Below are 18676 nucleotides of genomic sequence, written 5' to 3' on the forward strand. Positions count from 1 at the left end.
ATCCATCACTTTGTTTCTCCTCATCCCTCTGAAAAGGTGTGTGGGGTTTTTCATACAGTATGTGAAGTGGGTCAGATTGAATGTACACTGTACACCTTATACCGATCACACATTTGTCATGTCTAAGGGTGAAGGTGAGAAGGGTGAGCCTCCGGTGCTCAAGTCATGTAAATCCTGTTTTGCAGGCCTGTCTGAACAGGATTTTGTGCAAGATGGATTGTGTAGTTCCTGTTGTAAACAGCCACCTTTCCAATCTGGTACACCTGCACCTACACAAGAGCCATCTTGGGTGGCCTGTTGATCGCAGGTTTTGTCACATATGGCGGACAAGGTCGCAGTGTCTTGTGCTCCTACCATGATATTGCCTCCTACTGGGGTATACTCGCAGTATTTGCATCCTTCTGTGTACATGTCCCCTATAAATCCCTGTTGGTTTGATTCTTCTGCTCACTCTAGTCAGAATATGCTGCCGTCTATAGCCCCTTAGCAGGTGGCAAAGGCAAATAGACCAGTGGCAGTAAAGAAGCAGGGGCATAAGAGGTTCTCTTCAGACATTGCCTGAGGTTTCTGACCCAACCTCCTCATCACACTCTTGTACTCATAGTTCTGGGTCTTACTCAGTGGAAGAAGACCATCAATCCTCTGTGGATGTTCCCTCTCTGGTGTGAGCGGTTAGCTCTGTTCTGGAGCCGCCTCCGTCGTGCGCATGCGCAGTTGGGCAACATCGCCCCGCTTGCCAGCGCTCGTGAGCGGGTCTGAATCAGGCCCAAAGTGTGTCAGTTCACCTGGCAATGCAGGTGCTGGGCTCCATGGTATCCACATTCGATATGGTGGCGTTTGCCCAGTTCCACTCCAGGTCCCTGCAGCAATGGATTCCATCTCATTTGGATGGTCAGTATATTCGGATGAAGTCTCGGATGATCCGCATCTTGCCAGAGGTTCAGCTCTCCCTCGCTTGGTGGCTGGAGATTACTCATTTAGACAAGGGCCATCCATTATGGGTCCCAGATTGGGTACTCCTCACCATGGATGCAAGTCTGCGAGGATAGGAAGCGGTGACAGGGCATCACACCTTTCAGGGAAAGTGAACAACTCAGGAAAGTCACCTACCTATAGTGCAGAGAGCACTCAGTCTGGCGCAGGACCTTCTTCACTGTAGGCCTGTCAAGATTCAGTCCAACAAAGAGACCACACAGGTTGCGTGACTTTTCTGTAAAAAGTGCACTGAGAGAAGTGCATGAAAAAGTGGGGAAACCATTCTGGACTCCAAAAAATTGGCAATTGAGATAGCAGGACCATATAGAATGCTGTTAGTGGCCATAATGAAAGTTCTGAAGGTTCTTAAAAGGAGTCAAATGGCTGATTTTTGAACTTTTTATTATTGGTTGAAAAATTATCGCAAGCAAGAGTTTTTCAGTAAATTAAAGTCTTTCCAGAATTTTGGGATTTAAAAAAATATACTGTATGTGTAGTAGTTTTTCAGTGTTTTTGTACAAGTTTGTAAAAAGTTATAATAAACACTTTTAGCTCCCATCTGCACGATCTAAAACTCCTCTCCCATCACTACACCTCCACATACCTGTCCTGCATCCTTTAACCCATTATTGAGCTTTTTAGAGAAATTCACCTGATAATTGGCATGTACTTATTGGCCAAATTATGCTATTTAACCCCTCCAAGTGAGTTATTATTCATTTGGAGGGGTGCACTGTATCCCAAAATTTTTACCTTTGAGGTTTTTCCCTACCTTTTCTCCTGCTCAGGGGGGTATGCACAAAACGAAAATCGAATATTCTCTGAAAAGCAATTCAAGTTTGAAATTGAATTGCAAATGGAATTCACAGTGCAAGTTCGCCGGGGGATCGGCTTGCAGGACCCATTTCGCACCTAATTGATCCCGTAGAATGAGTTTTGCAGTAGGAGCAGAATTTCTCAACAAAAACAATAGTTACCGGAGTCTCCTATAAAAACTATGTTGTCAAATTAAATTTTTAAATAAAATTAAGTTAACTTCATTAGTGTTTGCTCAAGAGAGATTTTATTATACTAATTCATTACTGTTTATTGCAAATTATCAGTAATAGTAAGAGCAGGCATGGAAATTGCCTAAAACATCTAGGAGCCTGAAAAGAATATGTACTCTGCAGAGCAAACCAACATAACAGCATAGTCAAAAAAACAAATTAAATGAGTGAGAATGGCACACTTTATACAGCACACTGCTGCTAAATATGAAAAAAAAATGGCAACACTTTACACACCAGGATCTGCAGACAATAATGAAGGTTTTGTGATTCACACTCAGTGCTGTGTATACTCTTCAAAACATACCACGTGATGAATAACATAAAATACAAAATACACATCATTGAATAATCCCCACAACATAGTTATTGCTTCCATCCACAGATAATCTGGGACAGATGTTTATGTACCTGTGAATATTTTAACATTGGCACAGAAAAAGACAAATCACAGGTGCACAACTCCAAATTACTAATTATATATCAATACATTATGCAATGTAGGCCCATAACCTTGGCCATGATTATGCTAAAAACCTCTATTTATTTAAAACAAAATTTTATTGCATAATGTATTTATATATAATTAGTAATTTGGAGTTCTGCACCTGTGATTTGTCTTTTTCTGTGCCTGCATTAATGGTCTCAACAGGTAGCACCTCCCATTATATATATGCAGGGTGTGCAGTCTAGGACCCTTCCTATACACTCCATTTAGTGTGCTTCTTTGCACCCCTGAAGGTATGAGACACTTTCAGCCTGGACTAGCACTTCTCCCTTATTGGTTTAAAGCATGGAGTCTGGTATTGTGAATGCACACTAGTAATGGGCACAATTTAGGTAAGTCCTACAAATTACATAATGTAGTGCAAATTTGGGTTGATTTTTGGGGTGTGAGTCCCCTGGATTGCATTGGTTGGTCTGCTTCAGGGCATCGCATTAAGACACATTTTAACTTTTTTGCACATTTTTAACACTTTTTTACTATTTTTTTATTTATTATATTTGTATTTTCACTTCTCCATCCTATATATGCAGCCGTAGCTGCTCTTACCTATCTTACTTTACACATCACCTTTCTCATTAGAGCCACACCCTGGGGTGGCTTGGCTGAGCTGGTTTGGGGGTGTCCTGCATTTGAACCCTAGTATCTTAGGGACCTACTCTACAGAGGTTACCTGGATTTTTTGGGTAGGCCCATAACCTTGGTCATGATTATGCTAAAAACCTTTATTTATTGCAAAATTTTATTGCATAATGTATTTATACATAATTAGTAATTTGGAGTTGTGCACCTGTGATTTGTCTTTTTATGTGCCTGCATTAATAGTCTCAACAGGTAGCACCTCCCATTATATATATTCAGGGTGTGCAGTTTAGGACCGTTTCCTATACACAATATTTTAACATTGTAAGTGCAAAGAGTTTAAATACTGTATAAAGCAATATTGTTTCACATTTTTCCGCCTTTTATGCGTATAATATATTGAGAATGGGAGAAGAGACATCAAGAAAATATTTTTTACATACAGTGATTATCTTACATTTTCAGCCTTCCTTGAATCCTGGTGATAATGAATCCGATGTAGTACTTTTGAACCGATGGAGAGTTAGGAATTATGAAGTTCATCGAGGTGACATCGTCTCTCTAGTGTAAGTGGATATTTTTTCTACTCTTTTGGTTCTTGTTTTGTGTCAGATAGTAAATTGCTTTTGTAAGAATGTCAGGTTGATAAAGAATATTTTGAACATGGATATGTAGTATACATTGAAGTTCTTTACTTATTTGTTGTTCAGATTTTTCACAGTTCCACAATATGTATGTTCTGATTTTTTTATGATACATTTATTTACTGTGTATTGGTTGTCCATTTTTTAAACATTATAAATGAGCCTCATTTTTATTTGGTAACATTTTTTTTTCTTTCCTCATTACAAATTTCCAAAAGCCATGTAATAAGTAAACTATGTCCATATTTTTACTGTTTTTAATGTGTTTGCTTTACGCTATTGCTCATTATCTCAATATCCGTTCTGAAAAATAGTAATAATGTATCAATTTATAAGACATGAATATTGTATTTGTCTTTTTGCTGTTTGTGGTCTAGGGTCAGGGCCAAAAGATGGCACTGTTTCACAATCCAGATTGAAACTTAATTAAAGTGTAATCATTAGTCAATGAAAGATCATGTTAAAACACAAACATGTGTCATATATGCACAAAGTCCTGTATGTTTATGAACTATTTTTAAAGTAATTTGCTTTGCACACTCTGTACAAAATGCTGAGAGCATCACTGCCATTGTTAGTGTTTTAACCATCTGAACATATAGAGCTTTTCTAAATGTGCTATGTTCAGTGTGTCTACCCAGTGATTTTTCACTAGTTACGTACAGTATGTCTGTTCTTCATGCTTTTCTGAAATGCGTGCACCTGACAGGCATGTAGTTTAATAATAATTAAAGACCAGAGATTTTATCGCACAGTAACATTTCCATTAATATATTACTTTGTGATTAATTGACTTTTGCTGTCCACATATCTGCTGGATCTCAAATCCTGTTGTCAGAATCTCTGTGTAACTAGCATTCTACAAACTGGATTATCCTCTTGAGTCCTCATTACTCTTTTGTTGTTAGCTTTACAAGGTTACTTCCACACTTAGCTTGTGATGGAGAGGATGCTCACCCACCTGGAATAGGTCACAAGATATGTTCTGCTGCAGTTATTCTTTTCCTTCATGCAGCCAAGAAACACCATGAAGACTAAAATTACATTAGCAACAAATGTAGCAGTAATAAAAATGACTTCAGATTGACTGCAATGAACTGCTAATCATTACACTAAGTTGATATTGTATAGCACACCATTAAAATGTATGTCTGATTCGTGTGTGTGTATATATACAGTAGTGTTGAAAAAATGCTGCAAAGTAAAAATCCAAACATAGAGTAGTGTTAATCGTTTATTTTTATCAATTAACAAAATGCAAAGTGAATAGGCAGAAGAGAACTCTAAATCAAATCAATATTTGGCGTTACCACCCTTTGCCTTCAAAACAGCATCAATTCTTCTAGTTAAACTTGCACACCGTTTTTGAAGGAACTTGGCAGGGAGGTTGTTCCAAACATCTTGGACAACTAACCACAGATCTTCTGTGAATGTAGGCTTGCTCAAATCATTCTATCTCTTTAGACTGGTATTGTATAGACATAAACAAAATGTGCTCCCACCACCAACTCTAAAAAAAAAAAAATAAAAATAAAAAGTATAACAATATATAACCTACAAAAACTACATGTTTATCAAATCGGCTACCATAAAACAATATTAATAGGTAGTGCCAAACAAACAAGCATCTGGTCGCACTAATAAATGTAAAAAAAATAAATTCAATAATAATAATAATAATAATAATAATAATAATAATAATAAAAAAAAAAAAAAACAAGAAAAATGAGGCCACAAAAAAAGAAAAATACTGGGGGGCATCATAACAAAGATATTCAAAGACTGGTTGGCCATATAGAAAAAACAAAAAAACTTTTTATGACTTGGTGAATAAAATTATTGTAAAAAAATACTGAGCATTATATTCAATAAGACCCCTCGGGGCCACAGTGTCCAAATGGTGGATCCATCTTGCTTCAGTTTTATGTAGTGTTGCACCCAGGCTTCCACCCCTTTTAGGAGGTGGTACCAAATCTGTTGTCATGCTTCTCAGGGCCGAAATCTGATGCAGCACATTTTTTAAAAGAGGGACGACAGGTTTATCTGTAGCTTCCCTGTTGTATGCCAACCGAATTGAGGAGCGATGTTGGTTAATTCTCTCCAGAAATGTCCTGATGATCTTGCCCACGTACATAAGCCCACATGGGCAAATAAATTAGTAAATTATGTGGTCCGGTGTCAAAGATAGATCTTCTTTCCACTGTATGTATATCAGAAAAAGCTTCCGTGAAGCCCAGGCAGCTGAAGCAACCATTCTATTTTGATAACCAGTTGCTAGCAGAGTATGTGTGTCGTCTGGCTTGAAATTTCTGCCTAAATAGCAGATCCTTCAGATTTGGTCCCCTTCTTATTCTCAAAAGGGGATGCGGTCATAATCCCGACCATGGGGATTCTGGCTGTCAGAATGCTGGTGCCGGAGTTCCGACACCTGTCAGAATCCCAGCGCCGGCATCCCGACCGCTGGAATCCTGAAGTTAAGTAGTGGGGTTAGGGGGAGGGTCAGGCACTAGAGGGGGAGGGTTAGGTTTAGGTACTAAGGGGGAGGTTAGGTTCAGGCAGGGAGGGTTAGGGTGGGGAGAGGGGAAGGGTTAGGATTCCGACCGGCTGCTGTCTGTATCCTAACCCTGTCGGGATGCCAGTGTCGGTATTCTGACCACCCGGATCATGAGTGCCGGGATCCCATACCCATCCCGCTCAAAAGTGGGGGAGTTCTACCCAAGCTCTTAAAAGCTGGATCCATATTAATCAAGCCCCATCTCTTCCTTTATTTATTTTTTTTGATCTTGGTACTGATCTTAAATTTGTATCACATCTTGTCCCTAGTATTATTCTTTCCTTATTAGCAGGACCTCTGATGCGGGCATTGCCATCAGCAAATATTTTTCTAGCCCTGGTGAGGCATTTCTTAACAGGAAGCAATTTGCAGCCCCGTGAGGTAAACGGATTACACAATCTTGTAGCTGTAAATTCAGCCAATCCTTTACCCAAATTGTTTCTTAGGACCCTTAGGAACTGAGGCACTGGCAAATTTGATTTGAGGGCATTGAGGTGGTGACTTGTGGCCCAGAGGAGAGTATTGTGGTCAGTTGTCTTGCGGTAAAGCGTATGACCCAGTTGAGGACTGTCCTTGAACACCAGAATATTGATGGGTTCTATATCAGCAAAGCCGTAAAGTTGATCGGACTGTCCATAGCATTCTCTTTCCACCATCTGAAAAAATGTCTCTGCTCCACCCCCAGATCCAAAATTTATCCTCAATGAACCTTTTATAATGCTTAATGTTGTCAGAATACACATTCAGGATATTATCATGTTCATACCGGTTCATGTAAATATTAGGCTGGTGCCAGGTTTGAGCCCATGGCTGTACCAACTCTTTCCATATATTAGCAATCTTGGTAAGAGAATGGTTCAATTCTATTACTTTCTGTAACAGCAGTAGTAAAAATTCAGTTGGTGGGCCATCATAGGGTCCTTATAATGTATGTTTTACTGCCTCTATCCCCTCCTTATGTGTAATTACCGTGTATAGAGAGCTTACGTCTAATGTTGTGAGCAAGCAGTCATCAGGTAGAGTGTCAATCAAGGATAGGCCCTTAAGGAAATCGCATGCATCTTTGATGTAACTCTACTCATCCTTTGAACACTGTAGGCAAAAGTCCAGAAAATAGACCACCCAATTCTTCCCATTCTCTAAACTCTGCCCAAGGTCCTCAAATGAATGGTGGACTCCCAGGATGACCTGTCATATCAGCACAGGATTCCCTATTGCAACCCATAGCACACCTTGACTTTTGCCTACAGCCTAATGTTCAAAGCAAGAGTAGTTACATCAGAGATGCCTATCTTCCTATTTAAACATGGTTTCCACCCAGTCCATCTGAAATAAAAGGTTTAATTTCTCTTTATACAGTATATAACAAAATATAGGGAGGTCAGGATGGGCCCAGTTTGAAAGAACCTTTTTTTTATTTTCTATCTGCAGAGCAAAGGCAAATTGCCTCGACCATCGGCAAAATTGCCGGATCATCTAGGGTGTACCCAACTTAAGTGCCAGAAAGAGTTTTTGTATTACCAACCCTATTAACATGTTGATTACATGGGCATTGTTATCTCTCTGAATCATGTTTTACCTGTAGTCAGAATCCCTTACTCCTCTGGGCATTCTCAAAGGGAATGGAATATATCGGCTTCCTCGTGGTGATATTTCTGACAAGTATGAGATGTTTTCAAACCCATGGGAAATTGTGTATGCAGAGAGGTAAATTCTGTGCAATATATTGGAAAACAAAATTCTGGTAAATACTGGCAGAAAAAGTTAAAATGAGTAAGATGCTGCCTCAAACCATTACTAACATTATTATGGTTAACTGGTTGTCTCAGGAATTTATAATACAGAAAAATGGTTCTTTTGGAAATGAAATTCTACAAAAGTAATTTGTGTAGTGGGTTGCCATTAGTTGTAAAGTTCTGTATAACTGTGGAGACAGTGTTGTGCTTGCAGATATGCCACTGTAAAAGCTGGAGTGTCTCAAACTTTTCCACTGCCACAATGAACCACAAAGGTTGTACGAAATGCTGATGTGATTATTAGTAAACCGTTCATGCGTTTTAGTCACATTCATCAAAGTACATTACCGTAGTAACTTACACTTACAGCAAGTTTTTCATTGCAGTGTGATTGACAGGGAGAGTTTGGGGGAGGTAATGGTGGTGAAAAAACGCAGTCGTGTGGCGATTGTTAGCGGGTGAGTCACATCTTGTGTCTGCGATTCTGTAGAGAAGAAATATGGCTCCGGCGTCTCAGTTCCCATGGCCATTCTGCAGGACCATACGCCCAATCAGGACTGCGATGATTAAATGATCTGTAACCGATGCTGCGTTTTTGTACAATTATGCAGATTGGATTTGCAAAGCTGCAGGTGGACATCACAATACATCTCCCGGTGGCTGCAACATTTGCATATTTTCGCATAGCAGATGTGCACAAAGACGCCGCAGAGACGGCATTAGCGTACAACTTTGAGTTAGGCCCCAAGTCCCCAAACCTGCCATATAGTGGAAGGGTAGGAAGTCAACATGTATAAGAATGATATTTGTATGACAGAGATTCCAAAACTCTGTTCACAAGGCACTCTAACAGTCCAGGTTTTAAGGATATCCATGCTGGACCACATGCTTGACTTAATTAGTACCTCAGACAATTTGATTTAACCACCTGTGCTCAAACATGGATATCTCCAGGCCCGCCAAGAGCCGTGGCGGGCCCCGGTAATAGGGGGCGTGGCCTAATCACGGGAGGCGTGGCCATGCCCCCTTGCCGAGAAAAACTAATAAAAGATTTGCTCTGAGCCCCCTCAGCCCGGCGCAAAGCCAGGGGGGGCGCGATCAGTGTGATCGCTCCCCCGCACAGGCATAGGAGACTGCTGTGGCTGCTGCTCAGCAGCCACGAGCAGTCTGCAACTGCAGCTCAGCACACACTGTGTGCTGGGCTGCTGTGAGGGGGGGGGAGTGGCGCTGGACCCGGGCCACCACCGGGCCCCTCAGGAAGCCCGGGCCCGGGTAATCTGTACCCGCCCCCCCCCCCTCTCGGCACCCCTGGATATCTCTAAAACCTGAACTGTTGGGGTGCCTTGAGGACTGCGTTTGGGAACCTCTGTTGTATGCATTGAATAGCCCAAAGTGTGAGATATCTGTCTGTGATAAGTAGTAATTACTAATTATACACTGATCTGTTGCTTGTGGCGAACCGCGGACTTATCCTGTTGCCAACATTACGATCTCCCACCCACATCTGAAGCAGTCCTTTCAGACTTCGGAAGAAGGTTTATAGATGTGAAACCTCTTAAAGGTCAAACTGTGCAATACTATAGCAATCGGTGCATATTCCGTAAGCATTTAGTTGACTTTTGACCTACGTAGAAAGACCCAAGTTTAACATTCTGCTCATGCTAGGCATACAATATACAATTATCTAGGCGATCTGCCTAATATCAGTGGATTGTCCAGATAATTGTACTGTGTATTTGTGCGACCGATCTCAAAATATCCATCTGTTGGACATGCCGAATCGCCCAGCATGTTCATCCAATGTAATATTATTGGAGTTGGCCGACCAACTAACATATTTCGCCCCTGTTCCTTAACGGGAGGAACAGGGAAATGTTTCCTCCCCAGGGAGGGCACGCAAATATCATGTGACCATACACTGCGACATATCTCATAGTGTATAGCCACGATATCGTCAGGCTGTTAGATAAAAGGTCTGTCTGTCTGACAGGCACTTTATTTGATGGTGTATGCCTAGCATTAGTTTTGATGGAGGATGCAAATGTACAATGCTTCTGGAAGACAGAAGTTTAAAATCTCTTTTTTTTTTTTTTAACTCTTTACCAAACTGTTATCCGATCTAAGGACCCCCATACACTAGCCGACAGATTGCCGGATCCTGCACTCAGATCGGAAATGCCAACTAGCGGCCATCGATGTTCCACCATCCGTCAGAGGATTGGTGAAATTATACATGTTAAATTTCACAGATTTGCAAATCGCGATCATATTTTGATCGTGATCAGCAAATCAGTGAAATCCAACGTGTTGGATTTCACCGTTCCTCCAACCCGGCATCATGACAATCTGTCGCTAGTATATGGGGGCCATTAGTTTCATGAAACCTCTAATGCCTGACAGTCTTGTAGCTTGTTACAGAGGAGAGGAGCCAAGAGGAGGAGGATTAGCAGCCTGCCAGGGATTGAGAAAGAAATTTTCCTCCAACACCATGTAAACTTGCATAACACCATACTGAGATGGCTTTGTGTTTTTTTTTTATTAAGACAAGCATTGAATAGATGTGATTATTCTTTGCTTCAGAAATTGAATGCAAATATTTCTAACCTAATAGGCTATGGCTGCATTACTGAGCAAAAACAGTACATTTATAAATTAAGAGAATCAGTAGTAACTCCTTTTTCCAGGGAAAATAATGGAAACAGGTCATCATGCTTGATAAATAGACTCAATCACTTTAATTGTTTATTGCCATCATAATAAAGTCCAATGATTTGCTAACAAAAAAGTGTTTCAGGTTACTAAGACGCATATATTACCCATATTCAACATGCAATGTCAAATCAATAAAATCTTGAATTTTTATGTTAAAATGTTACATTCCTCTGGTATTCCATGCTATGTACGACACCCTTCAATTTTCCATTTTCAAATCAAATCATTTGTTGTAATGTGCCTAGTGCTGTTTGACTAGAGAGAATGCCATATCTGCTTTAGCAGTGTTTGCTGTGACAAATCCTACATTCCATTGTCAATATGCTTTTCTAAAATGGGATATTGCTATAGCTCAATAGTTTCCAATTTGGTCAAACTCACATTGGCTCTAGGGTGAGTATTTGTCAGGATGTGTCACAGCTGTGCTTTGTAGCATGTTTATATTGCTAGCCTTGCAGAAGATCTTGTTTAATTTTCGGTAAGAGGGATGGGGCTGGTCTCTCGGGTATCCTGGGTGAACGTCTGCAGACCCTTTGCCCCTTTTTAAATTTTTTTTTTTTTTCTTCATTTGTTATTTAAAATGTAAGAACCTTACATGATGCCATTAAAATACTTTTATGTGTGAAACAAGTTTATGATTTTATTGCTGCATAGATGTTCTGTTTTATAATATATCAACTCACCCAACCACTTATTTACATATTTATAAAGCCCAATACTATTTATGCCCATGCTGCTATGCACCTGAATTTGTGCATTGTGATTGACCACTTCTAACTTACTGGTGTAGTAGAAGCACACGGCAGAATGTCTTTCCAGGGATAGGTTCTTCAGTCCCATGCTGCTCTGCTCTAACTCTAACACTAGTGGGCAGCCCCTCAAAACAACATGCACACTGTCTTCCCTACTGTGAGCTGTGGCTACTTTGATCAAGCTGTGCCTGCCCTGCAAGTTGGACTGTCCTGTACTGGGGATCTTCTGCATAGACCTCTTCTTCCCTCTAAGCTTGACTGGAAAATGAACAGTGACACTGACATGGGGTAATGGCCCCTACACAATACACAATATCTTTAATGATTTGGCTGATTCTGATACATCGGAATGACAACTCGTTAAAAATGTGTGAAGTTTGCTACTATACTGTATCTGTCATCAACACACAATCATTTGGCTGACAACTAACATGTAAACCCAAGAGTGATCATTGAATTAATTTGAGCAGATAAGTGTGTGAGCAACTTTTACTTGTCCTCACTTGCTTTTATTATCCAAGAGACTGATTCCTCCTCCACCTGCTTTTCTTGGGACATTGACAGAATTTTCATATTTTGGCCTCTATTCACCACCACAATGGCTTTGAAATGAAACAAACAAGATGTGCTTTAACTGCAGACTTTCAGATTTAATTTGAGGGTAATTACATCCAAATCAGGTGAACGGTGTAGGAATTACAACGGTTTCTATATGTGCCTCCCACTTTGTAAGGGGCCAAAAGTAATGGGACTAACAACTCAAAAGCTATTTCATGGACAGGTGTGGGCTATTCCCTCATTATTTCATTATCAATTAAGCAGGTAAAAGGTCTGGAGTTGATTCTAGGTGTGACATTTGCATTTGGAATCAGTTGCTGTGAACTCTCAATATGAGATCCAAATAGCTGTCACTATCAGTGAAGCAAGCCATCATTAGGCTGAAAAATCAAAACAAACCCTTCAGAGAGATAGCAAAAACATTAGGTGTGGCCAAATCAACTGTTTGGAACATTCTTAAAAGGAAAGAACGCATCGGAGAGCTCAGCAACACCAAAAGACCCGGAAGACCACGGAAAACAACTGTGGTGGATGACAGAAGAATTATTTCCCTGGTGAAGAAAAACCCCTTCACAACAGTTGGCCAAATCAAGAACACTCTCCAGGAGGTAGGTGTAATATGTGTCAAAATCAACAATCAAGAGAAGACTTCACAAGAGTGAATATAGAGGGTTCACCACAAGATGTAAACCATTGGTGAGACACAAAAACAGGAAGACCAGATTAGAGTTTGCCAAACAACATCTAAAAAAGCCATTACAGTTCTGGAACAACATCCTATGGACAGATGAGACAAAGATCAACTTGTACCAGAGTGATGGGAAGGGAAGAGTATGGAGAAGGAAAGGAACTGCTCATGATCCAAAACATACCACCTCATCAGTGAAGCATGGTGGTGGTAGTGTCATGGTGTGGGCATGTATGGCTGCCAATGGAACTGGTTCCCTTGTATTTATTGATGATGTGACTGCTGACAAAAGCAGCAGAATGAATTCTGAAGTGTTTCGGGCAATATTTTTTTTTTAATGTAATCTGTTTTTATTGAAAACGAAAACCGCACGGTACATATATGGCCTACAACGGCCCACAGAAACCTCAAATAAAGTCAAATAACAATATGAATTCAGTGGACAAATATACTCATACAACATGAAATAAAGGAGCAAGAAAGAATAAGTCTTAAATCACTTAGTTTTGAACGTGCTTTCAGTTTCGGGCAATATTATATGCTCATATTCAGTCAAATGCTTCAGAACTCATTGGACGGCGTTTCACAGTGCAGATGGACAATGACCCGAAGCATACTGCAAAAGCAACCAAAGAGTTTTTTTAAGGCTAAAAAGTGGAATGTTATGCAATGGCCAAGTCAATCCCCTGACCTGAATCTGATTGAGTATGCATTTCACTTAATGAAGAGAAAACTGAAGGGAAAATGCCACAAGAACAAGCAGGAACTGAAGACATTTGCAGTAGAGGCCTGGCAGAGCATCACCAGGGATGAAACCAAGCGTCTGGTGATGTCTATGCGTTCTAGACTTCAGGCCGTAATTGCCTGCAAAGGATTTGCTGCAAAGTATTAAAAAGTGAAAGTTAGATTTAGGATTGTTTAGTTTGTCCCATTACTTTTGGCCCCTTAAAAAGTGGGAGGCACATATAGAAACCGTTGCAATTCCTACACCGTTCACCTGATTTGGATGTAATTACCCTCAAATTAAATCTGAAAGTCTGCATACATAAGAAAAGTCACAAAGTGGCAGCAATGCTAGTACTTGCTGTTTCATATTTACATTTTACTGGGCAAGTATGGATAGAAGAGAGGAAAGGATTGATGGGTATAGTGCGCTTTGGAGCCCAGAAGTCCCACCAGTCAGGGGCAAAGAGCGGTTTCACAGGGCAGGGGTATATGCAGCTTTACTGTACATAGAGCTGAAGCACAATATTATAATTATTGTAAGAGTACCAAGGTTTCTGTGTTCCTGCCATGTGGTGAGTGATGTTGCTGTTTCCGGCCAGGACACATGCTTCAGTAGTCCTGAGGTAAAAAAAAAACATCACTCTGGCAGGAAGGTAGTACTATCAGTGACCTTATGTGGTTAGTACCCTCCCTGGTGAGGGGGTGTGTATTTGGGGTTTAAAGCTTTTCATCACATATAATCCCTAAAACAGGTCTATAATAGGTCTATAATTTGTGCATCTGGGGCAGTCTTCATTCAGTTTAGAACATATCTCAAAATATCTTCCAACCTGAGATGTCCGCTCTGCACAAGATCTGCGTCTCTCATCCATATGCATTACATGCTCCCATGCACAGTTACAGGACTTTTTTTCGGGCTGCATCCTATTTAATGCCCTCCCACGCACAATAAGACTTTCCGCTAATCTCCAAACATTCAAGCGTTCCCTGAAGACTAATCTCTTCAGACAAGCTTATCAGATTCCAGAAACGCCCACACAACCTTCAGAGCTTCCCTATCTAACTCCCTCCTTATAGTATACACATATCATCACATATTTTCTCTTTCTTCAATTTCACATCCTCTTAACGCTAGGCCAACTTTCCTGTGTGACTGGATCATACAGCTCACCAATGACATCTGCAATCTGGCTGGACCAATATACAATATGTAGCATTTATCCTTCTGTATCAACACCTATTTCCCAATAGATTGTAAGCTTGTGATCAGGGCCCTCTTACCTTTTTTATATCTGTCTGTTACTATCCAGTGTTGTTCTAATAATGTTGTTTCCATTTGCAAAGCGCAGTGGACTATGCTGTGCTATATAAGAAACTGTTGTTAATAATAATAATAATAATAATAATAATAATAATAGTAATAATAATATGGCAACGAGTTGTATCCACATGAAATTTGCCAAAGCTATTCAATTCACCGTGCTGTTTGGGTGGGCTAAAGGATTTTTTCTCGAAACCCCCTGGGGATGCGCAGAGAAATATGACTAAAGTGCCGGTCGCGCAGCTGTTTGCCAGGTTAGTGCGGCGCCAACAGCCGCGCGGCTGGCGCTTTAGTTAGAGAATGCCGGTTCTCATGACTAAACTCCCAGGTTAAGTCGCTAGAACCAGCATTCTCTGACTTTAACCAATTCCTGACCAGGCAAACATACACTGCGCTAGCTGCGGGAACTCCCGCGGCTATTAATCATCGCATTGAATTGAATTCCCCTCAATGTGTTGAATGACGCCAGGCAGGTGAATGGAGCCGGTGCCTGACATATCAGGACATATTTGAGTTTACCACCCACATTCCTAACCAAAAATTTGGGACCATTCTCAAACACTTCTCTGAGAGAACCGTACATTATGCAGTTAAACATTGTTGCTGTTATTTTGATCTCTACTGAAACTTCAAAGATGGTCATAACCATATGCATCCAGAATGCACTTAAGCTAGGTACACATGGTACGATTTGTACCCAGCGATGCAATCCAAGTCCGACGGCCGACATATCGGGCAGTCCCCACACACAGAGCGATCCGGTGCCCGTCCGCCCGATATGCTGGCCCCTCCGCTCCCACCCCATAGCCCTGCATGGGATCGTTCATCGCTTCTCCAGATCTCGACTGATGACCCCATGGGAGTGCGCAGTGGACAATATCATGCCCACACAGGGAACGATATAGCTGCGATATCTGCCGGATCGGCCACTATATCGCTCCGTGCGTGGGGGGTCTTTAATTGAATGCCTGCTTGATTTCATGAGCAGTAAACAATGATGAATGCTATTCTAAATTTTGCCATCCAACTGCAATATGTTGGCTCAATGTTTGTTATGTAAATTGTGGGCATTCAGGGGGTCATTCAGACCCGCTTGCGATGGGTCAATGTTGCCCCACTGCGCATGCGCACGACGGAGGGAGCTCCGTCGTGCGCATGCGCGAGACCCGGCTAGCGACGGGCTCTCCGTCGCTCTGGGTCTCGCACCAAAGGGGGCGTGCTGTCGATGTTGATTGACAGCATGCCCCCTTTGGTGGGCGTGCCGGGGGCGTGGCTGCCAGACGGAGGCGTTCCCATGGGAACGCCTACCGTCTGAAGCCGGCCCCACTGACCTCAGTAGTGATGTCAGTGGGAGTGATTTTGGCTCTGATAGAGCCAAAATCACTCCAGGGCTTGCGGCAGCGAGACCCTACCGCAGGGTCTCCGTCGCAAGCCCGATGGTCACGATGGTCTTGACCATCGCGACCATCATCATGGACGCTCGCTATAGCTGTGGGTGGTAACCCACAGCTATGCGAGCGTCCATAAGGCCGCTACCATTTTCATGTAGGAGGGCCCTGATTCAGAGCGAGCGCTCTGGTTAGAGCGTCCGGCTCTGAATCAGGCCCTCAGTGACTACTGTAGTTGTGTGTTCAGTGCATACAATAACAATATTATGATGCGTACCAGGCGAGCTCAGAAAATCATTCGGTAGACTTTGAGTAGGCATGACATAACTAGATTAATATAGAGAAACTTCATGCAGTGCTTGTGTTGACAACGGTTTTCAAATATTTAACCTGAAATGTATACTAAAGTGTAAACACAAGATGGCTGTAGCAAATGTTTGTGTTCTCATAACTTTGTGTAAAATTCTGAGAAAAATATTAGCAAATTGCTGTCTACAAACTTCACTTTATAGCTAATCTCAAACCTTTCTAGTTGAGCAATCGCCTTACTGTATGCTGCCAACCACAATATAATCATCTGATCAAAGGGTAATAGCCCCATACAGATGGATTGGTCTTTCAGCTGCAATATTAGTCTATTAAGGCATGAAGAAAGCAGTATATTACGTTGTTAGACATAAGCAGCCTAATCAACACCTTGTATAGCATGCCTTTAATTGAGCTTTAAACATGGTCCAGAGCCTTATTTGGTATTATATTGACTCATGTGAGAATGTACAAAAAAGGATGTGACCAACCTACTGTGAGAGGTCCTGGAGCTCCTATTAGAAATTTCAAACACATTTTTCTATACACTCTTTACCTTTACCTCACTGAAATCATCCATTTCATATTTTGCTTTTTTAATGCAAATTAAATTACCCAATGTGACTAAAACAGATCTATTTTGTCTTTGTCTTGAAAGAACATTGATGTGAATTGGTGTACGGTATATTGTAATTAGTCAATAAATGATAGTGTGGTCTTTTGTGAATGGAACAAAGAAAAAGATGCATGTTGTGTTTGTAATTATATGACTGATAAGATTTCAATGCACTGCATATTATATTCTTAACAATGGCTCATAAAATTGTATAAGAATAATTCACATTAGCCTTGTCCCAGGTTTGTTTTTATTGTAGGTGTGCGCTTATTATGCATTCAGTTGATTTTTAAATGGATGGGGGTTTTTTTCTATTCAGACTAGAACAAACAAACAATGCACTTGGTGATTGAAGTACCAGCTGGAAATATGCACAGTACAGACAATTGGGGTTCAATGCATATTATAGCAAAACCAGTTATAAGAGAGTTTCAGTTTGGGTAGGTAAAAATATAACCTGAGTAGTAGAAAATGGCAAACCGTAATATAATAGATATTAATAAATCCTATTTACAAGTTTATACATGATAGGTGAATAAGGGCATAAATATGGGAGGGGAATACTGGTGCACACATGAGAAGATCTTATCTCTAAAGCGACATAGGATCCACTTGAAAGATGAGTGAAAGGTAGTCAGCGTTTTATGGGTGGCAATGGGGGGGTTGGTTGGTCAGAAAAATGCAGGTGTGCCTGACCGTTTGAATGGCGTTTCATGGGCATGCATAAATTCATTCACAGCATGAGAGCTTACAGGATGCGAGAAGAGCTGCAGTAGTGTCTGCGGCTGGTCAGACTTCCCACAAGGGTAAGATGGCTGCTCGATGTGCATCGATGTTACCGATATTTATGCAGGTAAGGGACGTCGTACGTAGATGAATATACAACAGTGGGAGTCCTTATGTTCGAGTGATTTTTGTAACTCTTAGCATATTTTTGCAGCTGCCTTGTGTACAAAATCGCAGCTACGATCACATTACCGACCATCTCTCAATAAGGCCCTCATATGCTTAAACGCTAATGATAGAGGTCATAGTCTGTCAGAGATTCTGTACCTTGCATGGGGCTGGTGCAAGTTTTGATGGTATAGTCTACAGACACACCAAGTGGGATTACAGTGTGTAAAGAAGCTCACAGTGGGTGTCACTCCTAGTCCTTACACATTAAGACGCAGGGCTGTACAACAGGGAAGTGCTTGTACCAGCATTAACATGAAGTCAAAGATGTTACAGCAGCAAAATATGCATACATGAACGTGGGCCCATTTTGTCTGTTTTATATATTTTCTTAATGGCATTAAAATGCAAATAGCAAAAGTTGACTGTTTGTATTTTTGTATTCTGGTGCTATACACAAACCATCTTTTGGTAAGGCTTGCATTGAGGTTGTCAGTAAACACTTAAGAAAAAAAGTGCCACATAAACTGTATATTAAACACTCTGTTTACTTCCCTGACCTCCCAAAAAATAGTTTGTCCTGTACACATCAGTTTTATATTTTCAGCTCTTACATGATCATTGCAGGATACTGTGGTACAGGCAGAGACACGCGGCTATTGGTGGATGC

The 18676-nt window shown here is 41.0% G+C and overlaps 1 protein-coding gene across 2 annotated transcripts in view; it reads left to right on the top strand.

Annotated features, from left to right (window-relative positions):
• IMMP2L (inner mitochondrial membrane peptidase subunit 2) overlaps window positions 1-18676 on the top strand; it is a 1207428-nt gene that overhangs the window by 23789 nt on the left and 1164963 nt on the right. For both annotated transcript variants that reach the window (XM_088456388.1, XM_088456391.1), the window contains exon 3: window positions 3577-3677. In XM_088456388.1, the coding sequence (XP_088312514.1) occupies window positions 3577-3677 (101 nt within the window). The remainder of the gene's footprint in view (window positions 1-3576; window positions 3678-18676) is intronic.

Source organism: Taudactylus pleione, unplaced genomic scaffold (genome assembly GCF_031769625.1).
Source record: "Taudactylus pleione unplaced genomic scaffold, aTauple2 ptg000041l, whole genome shotgun sequence".
Classification (NCBI taxonomy): Eukaryota; Metazoa; Chordata; class Amphibia; order Anura; family Myobatrachidae; genus Taudactylus; species Taudactylus pleione.